Raw genomic sequence first — 10,961 nt, forward strand, 5'->3', positions numbered from 1 at the left:
ATTTTTTTTAAACAAAGTTTGGGGTGTGCTTTGAACAAAGGTTCAAGGATTAAGGGCGTTTTTAGAAAATTGGATTCAGCCATCCACAGAAGAAAAAAAAAATAAATAAAATAAACAAACAAACAAAAAAAAAAAAAAACAAACAAACAAAAAAAAACAATGCAAACCAGAAAACCTCAAGATGATGGTGATTCAACCATCAACAAGCGCGCGTACAAAATAACACAAGATACCAAATCTTGAAATAAAATTAAGGAACAAAAGAAACCACACTCATCATCTTTGATTATCACAGAAGTTGTGATGAAAATAAGCCTACACACTTTTATTTAACGACCACCACCACCACCACGATGGTTGCGAATACCAACAGCTCTTGATGCCATTGCCCTCAGATTCACTGTAGCAGTTGCAACCGAGTTTCTTCTCCCTTGTTGTTCAGACCCTCCAAACGCACCCATGAACTCCTCTCTCTGCAATCTCAATGCCAAAGCCGCATCCTCATCTTGCTCCGGTGGTGCCACCACCACCACCTCCCGCCTCCTCCTCCTCCTGCTCACGCTATTATCTCCGGCTGCTCCACTGTTCAGTAACACCACAGAGGCAGGACGAAAGCTCTGTTGTTGTCTCAGATTATGATGATGGTGGTTAACAGTCCTCCGCCTCCTTTCCAAGCTTAGCTGTTCTCCTTCAGGACTATTTAACGCCTCAACAACACTCCGGTATTGGCTGTATGGTGTTCCATAGGACTGTATTGATGGTGCACGATCTTCCATTGCTGGAACAAAGTCACAAAATCAAAGAATCCATTAGAACTACAAATCTGTAAAGAGGATTCTAATTGAAACCTAAAATTGGCGCCGTAGTGTACCTTATAAGCTGTCTGCATTTTGGGCATTTTTTTCCGCATTTATCAGCAGCAGATCTCAGACATTTCTTGCAGAAACTACATCATTTTGAAAGCAAAATTAAAACCCTAATGTAAATCGGGTGTCTTTTTATTGATAGATTAACAAGTTATGATCTTTACCTGTGCCCACAAGAAGTGGTGCTTGGTTCGAAGCATATTTCTAAACAAATCTGTGGAGAAAACAAATATATGTTCAAACCGATAGAAGAGAGAACAAAATAGAACAGTAGGGAGATATGATCTTGCTACAACTTACTGCACAAGAGAGTTCTTCACGAAGTCGGTCAATGCATGCAATGGAAGAGCTTTCTGACGTCGATTCATTTGATTTCTCATCCTTTTTACTGTTAATATCCACAAGAATCTTCTGTTCTTTCTTCTCTTCTACGATTTCTGTTAATTTATTACACTCAAATTAGGGCTTAATTCAAAATGTTACCAAATAAGGTTTCCTTGATGAAACTGCACCTAAAAGGTAAAAGACAACGGACTAACCTTCTCTAGAAACTTCTTCTTCGTCTAGATCAAGAACAGCCACAGGTAACGAAACAGGACTCTTCCTCTGATCTCTGCGTTTTCTGAACCACCACGCATATATCAATTTTAACAGCTAATTTGACACTTAGAAAACCGCAATCTCATCAGAACCATTTGAAAAGAACCGAGGAATAGATGATGAAAGTCATTGCATAAATTAGGGTTTCGTACCTTCTAGAATTAGTAGGTGGAGTTTTGAACAGCGGATCTGAGCGTCTCTTCTGTTTAGCATCACGATCCGGCGTATCTTCAACGACAAGCGACGCCATTAACAATGCTTCTTCGTCCCAACCAGCCATGGCTGCTACAGATCTAAATCCAGGGCTGAACACACAATTCCCTTTTTCTCCATTTTCAGATTGTTTTGGAGAGCTCCGTTTTGGCTGCTCATCCATCATTTTCTGAAGCTTCGGTGCTTTGTTGTGTCACAGTGAACGTACTTCCGCGTGTGCCCTTGAGAGAGAGAGAGAGAGAGAGAGAGAGAGAGAGAGAGAGAGAGAGAGATGTGAATGAATTGCTGGATTTTGAATTTCTTTCTTCTTTCTTATTTCTTTTAGGACGATTCTAACGGCTAGTATTTAGAGGATCTGCTCACGCTCTATGGTAAGGTGAACCCTCCCATCCAGGCATCCACAACGACCACACACAACCGTCGATTAATGGGGTATATGTATGGGCTTGATCAGCCTGATGAGTGATAAGATAATAATCCTGCTTTGGCTATTTTCAAGAGCACAAAAACCGGATTTTTATTATCCAAACTTTAGTTGTCCATCAAAATTTTGTAAGGGCGTAAAAATTAGCCCAATACGATATATCGGATAGTTTATTATTTAACATACAATTCATTGTAAAGAGTTTCCGGGTTTCAAGTATCGACATGATCTGATTAGAAATGTTCTTTTCGACATATTTAGGTGCGCTGCAGTTTCTGTTAAGAAAGAGGCACCTGTGATGATTTTTCTAACTGACCCATTAGAAAGAATATCAACATTTATACCAGCTGATTTTTAGTAATTGGATGGGCTGGAGGAAAACATGCATGTGTGAATCTAACAGGGGTTTCCCCTCTTGTAGGTTGGGAAGTGGGGTTTTCACAGTGTGGCAAGCTGTTTTAAAAGTTGCATCAAGCAAAGTGGCAAAACATGAGAAAGCATGCATGGAAAATCAACACACATTTATACCCTTTACATTTGATACTTTCGGTTTCCTTGCGCAAGAAACTGTGGAGCTATTCAATAGAGTCCAACGGGTCATGCATTGTAATGAATTAGTTATGCCATCCAAAAAAAGGTTGCGGCACAACTTGTTTTGCCATCCAAAAAAGGGGTTGCGGCCCAATACGATATATCGGATAGTTTCTTATTTAACACCGTTGCCTCATAATCGATTTAGTCATTATATTATTTTTTTTATTCAATTAAGCCCCGAAAATCGGTAATCGTATTCAATTTAATCATTTTACACGGTCAACAGGTCATCCAACTTTTAAAAATTACTTTTTTTGCCCAATTTTCAATATTTATTATAAATTTGGTCCAAGATTTACACTTTTGGTCCACATTTTAAATTTTATTAAAAATTTGGTCCAGAATTTACCCATTTTGCCCAAATTTTAGAATTTTGTTATGAATGCATCATAACTTCACTTGTTTTCACAACTATTTTGCTCAAAAAAAAAAATTTGAATATGTTTTTTCTTTATAAAATCACTATTATACAAAAATAAACATATTTTCACATAAAAAGTATTATATTTTCTATATAATTTAAAAAAAAAACTCTTTTATAAACGAAATACCTATTTTTAGAAATAGGTATTTATTAAGTACATAAATAAATATAAATCCGTTTTTATAAAAAAAAATGTTTACAAACATGTATTTTACAAAAAAAAAAAAAAAAAAAAAAAAAAAAAAAAAAAACTGTATACAAACACCTATTTTATTATAAATACATTTGTATACAAACACATATTTATACAAAATGTAAAAAAAAAAACATCTATTTCATAGTAAGCGTATACATTTCTTTTGTAAAAACATATTTATATGCACCCAAATAAGTGTTTGTATATATTTATGTTGTAAACACACACACACACACAGAGTTAGGTTCAAATGTTTTTACTACTTATTGTGTGCATCTAGGATTGTTTTTGGACCAATCATTTTAGTTATTTTAAAAAAGTAATTAAAGCATATTAAATGTTGAATATGCATTAATTACTTTTTAAAATAATTGGTACACAATTAATCCTACATGCACACAATAGATAGGTAGAACACATAAACCTAACAATATATATATATATATATATATATATATATATATATATATATATATATATATATATATAAACATCTATATTATAATAAATGCATTTGTATTCAAACACGTTTTATAAAAGAAATGTATACAAACACGATTTTATAAGAAATATAGACACACACCTATTTGTGTGCATATATATATATATATATATATATATATATATATATATATATATATATATATATATATATATATATATATATGTGTGTGTGTGTGTGTGTGTGTGTTTACTGTGAAGTAGGTGATTTTTCATATATTTTTTTTATAAATATGTGTTTGCTTACAAATGTATTTATAATAAAATAGGTGTTTGTATATATTTTTTTGTAAAATACATGTTTGTATATATTTTTTTTATAAAAAAAGATATGTATATATTTATGTACTTAATAAATACCTATTTTTATAAATAGGTATTTCGTACACAAAAATGTTTTTTAAAAAAAGTTTTTATATAGAAAATATAATATTTTTTATGTGAAAATATGTTTTTGTTTGTATGAATATGATTTTATAAATAAAAAACATATTCGAAACAAAATTTTGAGAAAAAAAGTTGTAAAAACAACTAAAGTTAGGATGAATTCATAACAAAATTCTAAAATTTGGGTCAAGAGAGTAAATTTTGGACCAAAATTGTAATAAAATTTAAAATCTGGGCAAAAATTGTAAATTTTATACCAAATTTGAAATAAATTTTAAAATCTGGGCCAAAAATATAGTTTTTGATAGTTGGATGACCTTTTGACTGAGTAAAACGGTTAAATTGTATAAGAATACCGGTTTTTGGACTTAATTGAATAAAAAAAGAGATAATGACTAAATCGATTATGAAACTAATATGTAAAGACTTTATTGCAGTTTTTTCTATTTAAATATAGCCCAAATTAACCAAAATTTGTTGAAAGTCAAAGTTTTCACATATACTTATATTTCTCAAAAGTTATTTCACTGTCGTGCAATCAAATATTATGAACCAAGTAATCTAATTGTTGATAATATACGAAAGGGGGTGTCGGAATTGTCAGACTATATATATATATATATATATATATATATATATATATATATATATATATATATATATATATATATATATATATATATATATATATATATATATATATATATATAGGGTAGGTTATAATGTGGATGGACAACTATTGTGTGGATGTGTGGATAATGCTATTATATGAGAATTACTAAGAGAATATGTTATTTAGTAATGTGAATACGTTCAATCTCACAGAACTATTGTTATTTTAATGGATTCTCACTAATTCTAATTCATTTTTGTTCTCATGAATCTTTTTTCATTTATTTTCATTCTTACAGAATACGAATCAATAAACATCCTGATAACATTATGACAGAATGAGAATAATTAAAAAAAAGTCTATAATAACCTTATAGACGATTTAATTAGTGAACATGTGTAATGATTACAATAATTATATAAGATTGAACGTATTCATATTATCAAACAACATATTTTCTTTGACATTCTCACATAATAGCATTATCCACACGTCCACACAATAGATGTCAATCCACATTTGAACCTAGCTCTATATATATATATATATATATATATATATATATATATATATATATATATATATATATATATATATATATATATACACACACATACATACATACTAGGTTACAACCCGTGGAGACCACGGGTAAAAGATTTCCAAAATATTATTAAACTAATAAGATATAACTTTTGTTTAAACATTTATATTGATCATTTAAAATTAATATATAAATTTGTTTGAATATCCGAGAACATGCTCTATATGTGAAGGCATTTAATTAAAAAACAAAAGATAGTTACAATCATAAATTTATAAATAATAATAATAATAATAATAATAATAATAATAAAATTGAACATAACATTGAGCTAAAAATAAAATTATGTTTTTGTTTGAGTTCAAATGTAAATTCGTTTCCTTTTTGGATTTAAAATAAAAGTATATGTCTGTTGTAGTTAAAGGATATAAATATGTTGTTCTTTTTAATTGAAAGTAAAAATGTATAGTTTTTTTAGTTACAAGCAAAAATATATTACTATTTTCAGTTGAAAATATATGGTTTATATTTTATTTATTGCATTTGTAATATGTAATAATAAGTATTTGATTATACTTTTAATCGTTTAAATTTCACCAGTTCGATTTTCCTAGCGATGCATTGTCCATTTAAATGTAAAAATATATTACTACAAAAATAATATACATACTTATGAGTTAACATAAGAATATAATATGTTTTTAAGGAACACAAATTTCCACAAATGTAGAAGGATATTTGGTCCTTAAACCTAAATAAAACCACATTCACAGTTAATATATTCCTCGGTTGTTTTAAACATGTACAGATAATCTTAATTGGCGAAAAAGCAATCCACTTATGATCCCACCACAAACTTTTTTTTTCATCTAAAACTCTACAATACCCATTAAATAAAATTCTGAAAATAAGAAAAATTAATAATAAAAAATTAAACCTTACTCACTTTTAAAACCAACACCACATGCTTAATAATTTGATTATCTAATCCAAAAATATGTTGTGTAGGCGCATTTGAATCCACTATACTACTTAGCAAGAATGATTTCACGAACTTGATAACAGACCAAAGGGCCTGTTTTGAGCACTATCATTCATCCCTTCATTCTAGCGGCAACACTTCCAAAGTTTTAATCTTTCCTCAACTCCTATCAACATGTGAGACAACACATTAGAAAATAGATCAGTAAAGCATAATTTCTTCTCCATTTTTTTAATCTGCGGGTGAAAATACAAAAATAATATCAAACAAAAAGAATAAAACGTGATGCTACAAAAATAATATTAGACAAAAAGAATAAAACATGATGCCATGGCAGTTGAACAAAAAATGAATGAGTTCAAATATCATAGTCTACAAATCACATTCTCTATCCATTTGTGATATATTTAGCTATAATATAACAATCAATAGGAAAAAAAATCACTAATAAACTAAGTTCAACATAAAAAGAAGAATCACTCATAACCTAATTTCAGTGGTTGCTTAGCAAATATATTTTTAGGTTGTACCCCCAGGATTGATGTAACAAAGTAACAAAAGATAAGTTTTTACATTATGTACAATTTCAGAATTTTACTTTCAAATATAAGCTATTATTATGACATCCTTTGGAATAGCAACCAACTTTTAAAGTAGAATACTATAATAAACAAATAATCTAAAGTTTATTGCTATTATAGAGTATAAGTACATTTTGTAACCTGTAAATGCAAGAGGATGTTTGATTCCTTGTAGGGTCATCCAATCATGCTCCTCCCATTTTTCCCACTGCCACCAAACATTTTAATCTGTTATCAGAAAATGATATCATGTTTATAATCTTTGAAAATAACAACATAAGCTAAAGGATGAAATTTGGACACAAGCAACTTATTATATTCAAAAAGAGAAACTCCATGTGAGAAAAAACATTACCATAACAAAAAATGATGATACATACTTGATTCTAGAAACAACATGCCACAAAATGTCATCTTACCAGCAACATAGTAAGGTTAACCTTCATTTCAAAGAAGAAAAACACTAAGATTCAGTAAAAAGACATAAAGATGGGTATAAAATAAAAAAAGGACTTCGTGTGTGTGTGTGTGTATATATATATATATATATATAAACTACTAATGAAATTAGACAAAATCAAACATTAGATTAGCAAAAAGAGAGAATGATGAAGTTGTGAAAATGGTGGTGCATGTCGATTTCAAAAGAGCAAGATATTTATACATTTACCTATACCCGATCTGCTGCTTCCTGCTGCCATTAGGGTATCTGAATATTAACATACAGATAGAAAGAGATGGCGTGATGGTTCTGGGGTTATATGGTGTGCTAGGTCGTAGTGGTGGTTATGGTGTCGAGCTGGTGGTGATTGTCGATTTAGGGTTGTAAGATTTAGGGTTTTCGTTGGAGATGATGGTTATGGTGGTATGGAGACCAGCAGTTCAGCTTAACCCACTTGTAGTTTTGTTGGGTTTAATCAAGAATCAGTTCAAAATGAAAACCAAAATTGCAAACTATTAAAGAAAAAAATTGCAAACTATTAAAGAAAACGTACCTGTCCTCGATGTTTCTGCTTCAAATCTTTGAGGAAGCAACATTGGTCGTTGCTTCATCCTGGAAACGAAGGGGGTGTTTGGCTTAGCTTTTCACAATCCAAAAGTCCTTTTTGGAAAAGTTACAAAAAGTCAGGTTTTCCTTACTTTTCCAAAAAGTTCATTTTCCTTGAATCAAAACTCTAAAAGTAGCTTCTAAAACTAGTTTTGCCAAACATCTTTTGCTTTTTTTTCTTTTCCAAAAAGGACTTTTGGCTTTGAAAAGCTAAGCCAAACACCCCCGAAGAAGCGCGGAAGGGAAGAGAGGGAGATGGCAATGTTTTTTTTTTTTTTGATGTAGGGTTTTCAGCGACAGCAACGGCTATGTTAATCTTAAACGAAATTGGTGGAAAATTATTTGTCTATGAAATTTAAATAGAATAAGTGCATTATGGTCAATTCACTTTGAAGAAGTATGGATGTGGAAGTGACATGTGGTAAAATCAAGACTCTTTTCATAGAATAGGATAGAATAGGGATATATATATACTAGTGGTATACCCGCGCAGAGCGGCGGGGACGAATAGTTTTTTTCTGCAGTTAGTTTCATTCAAAAACATGTTATATTTTATGGAACATATTATGGGTGGCAAATATTTTCCTTTTAAACATATTACTTTTGGTAATTAGTTTACTTTTGAAAATATTTTATATTTTAAGGAACGCACGAATGACAGTTGGTTAGTAGTCTCTTTTCGTTGAATAGTTATATTTTTGTGATTACTTTCCCAAACACATTTGTGTTATGAAATAACCACATGCAATGTGGCAATACCTGCATAATGCTATGACGACGAATATTTAAGAGAATTGTAATATATATATCTGAGATGTTTAAAATTCCCAATTGGAAATATGGTGAATTGTACTAGTTTGATGTTATCAAATTGGTTTTTTCATTTTTTGTTGGATTGGTTAATCTTACGGTAAACTCTTTGACACTCTGGTTTGGTTTGTGTTCATGACTTATGTCAAGCACGACTAACTAAAAAATTGATAAGTCAAATATATTAATTTTTATATCTAATTTGATTTCTATAAATTTTGTTTCGTGAGTATGGACTTAACGAAAGAGGATTAAAATGGATAGAAGAAATCATAAGTCATTTGTATAGATCTAGCAATATTTTATAATAAGTCATCACGTGATTATTATGACCAATATTCCCAACTGTAATATACTTTTTAAAACATTGATCTTTAATTATTAATTATCAAAAACGAAATTAATATACTTTTACAAAATCATATGATATGATTCTTATTGGTTGTTTAATTTTTTTTTCTCTTTCTTGGTTAGAAAATGTCATTAAAGAAAATTAATGTTAACAATCTTTTTGCAAATATTATAGAAGCTAACCTTGTATTTTTATACAATCTTATTTTTAAGTTATTAAAATCAATATTTATTATAACATTTCTTTATACACTATAGAGATATCTGTAATTTTGAACCGAGGGTGGTAGTTGTATATAATTTCAACTCGGCAATGATTCAAAGAGACAACACATTCGACCAAATTCATATTTTCATATAATGGGGTACCCGTGCGATGTTGCGGACGCCAAATAGATTTTTTGGTGTATGGTTTCATGTCGGTAATTACTATGCTTTCAGAGGACGCTAAATAGTTTCTTTTCGAGGATTAGTTTTTTTTTTGCTAAACACGTGATATTCATTGAAATATTACAAAGACACTCGGTGGACACTTTAATGATCAATTTTAAATTTGTCGGAAACATGTCATATTTATCGAAAATAAACTATTCACCCTATACCAAATTACATGGTACCAAAATTTATTTGTGGTTAACCAAATATTGTCAACCGGTTAAAGTTAATCAAACTGCATTGCACGGATATCCATTTAAAATTTTGTTCAATTATCTTTTAATACAGTCAATTTGGTGCATCAAAAGAATTCGATTAAAATTTAATAATTGTAGGTTGGTAAGTGTACACAATCCTACTACATGAATCATTTTCAAAACTACAATTTTTTTTTTTAAAAAAAATAAATACTATAGTTTTAAATTTTCAGAATTCAATTAAACATAAATTATTGCAAGTTTAGCAAAAATAAATACTACAAATCTTATTTCTTTAAGGAAAACCGATATATCGTCTTGCTTATAAAATCATCATTAATTAATTATAAATTGCATTAATTTCTAATTAATATGAATTCCTGTTATTATTAAACATATTTTAACTATTTAACAAAAGAAATACCATCGTCCTTTCACTCCTTTGTATTATGAGGATTCAAATTAAGATCATGAAGTGTGTGCTTCAAATGGTTTTTTACAAAGCAAAATAAATAAATAAATAAATAAATAATCAAAAGGATATTATCATTCGGACAAACTTCTACAATATGATATTAAAGTTTCTCTTCCTCTGGTTCAGTAATCTCTTCCTAACTGTCACTATAGATGAGAGCTTCACTTCTATTTTGGTTACAGTAGATGCATCGCCTCCCAACAACTGGTCATCGGCCATTCCCTGATTTCTGTGATACAAAAAAAGAAAATGGTTCAACAATGTTCTCATGTTTATTTATATAATGTCATGTATTTATCCGGAAAAGAAAAAAAGAAGGGCAATGACTAAAAAGAAAGCAGAGATGATGAAAAACCTGTCCAAAAATATCCAAGTAGTAAAAGGTGGTGTTTTATCTGCAGGTGGAAGCTTAGTGCTTATGGAAATAGCTACTTCTTGATTGGTGGTGTTATATCACTTGATACTTGGCTGGTCAGAAGGCAAAGGGGATTTTTAATCCTCGAAGATAACATCTTATCCTCTCCATTGTTTTTATTAGAATGTAACATCCAAATTTTCAAAACAATTTTTCACATTTTATAAAACACATTTTCATTCATAATCGTTATAAAAACACCATTGGATCACATAGTCAATCATAACATCATATCCCAAGATCATAATAAAAATCTCCCCGTGTGTGTACTGATCAAGCCGGCGCCTTCCCGCGATCCTCGCTGG

General features: G+C 29.9%; 1 protein-coding gene and 1 long non-coding RNA gene across 2 annotated transcripts; both read right to left on the reverse strand.

Moving 5' to 3' along the window:
* Positions 1-213: 213 nt before the first annotated feature.
* On the reverse strand, positions 214-2,116 carry LOC145103795 (uncharacterized). Its single transcript, XM_079041059.1, has 6 exons — positions 1,619-2,116; positions 1,406-1,488; positions 1,167-1,303; positions 1,031-1,080; positions 872-946; positions 214-778 (listed from the first exon to the last, which is right to left on the reverse strand). The coding sequence occupies exons 1-6, from the start codon at positions 1,843-1,845 to the stop codon at positions 709-711; spliced, it is 642 nt and encodes a 213-aa protein (XP_078897185.1). The 5' UTR covers positions 1,846-2,116; the 3' UTR covers positions 214-708.
* An 8,159-nt stretch (positions 2,117-10,275) lies between these two features.
* LOC145103796 (uncharacterized) lies at positions 10,276-10,694 on the reverse strand. Its single transcript, XR_013706878.1, has 2 exons — positions 10,597-10,694; positions 10,276-10,470 (listed from the first exon to the last, which is right to left on the reverse strand). It is a non-coding gene; the product is annotated as an uncharacterized LOC145103796 (long non-coding RNA).
* Between the last annotated feature and the right edge of the window lie 267 nt (positions 10,695-10,961).

Source organism: Lactuca virosa, chromosome 4 (genome assembly GCF_052849685.1).
Source record: "Lactuca virosa cultivar CGN04683 chromosome 4, Lactuca_virosa_CGN04683_v6, whole genome shotgun sequence".
NCBI lineage: Eukaryota > Viridiplantae > Streptophyta > Magnoliopsida > Asterales > Asteraceae > Lactuca > Lactuca virosa.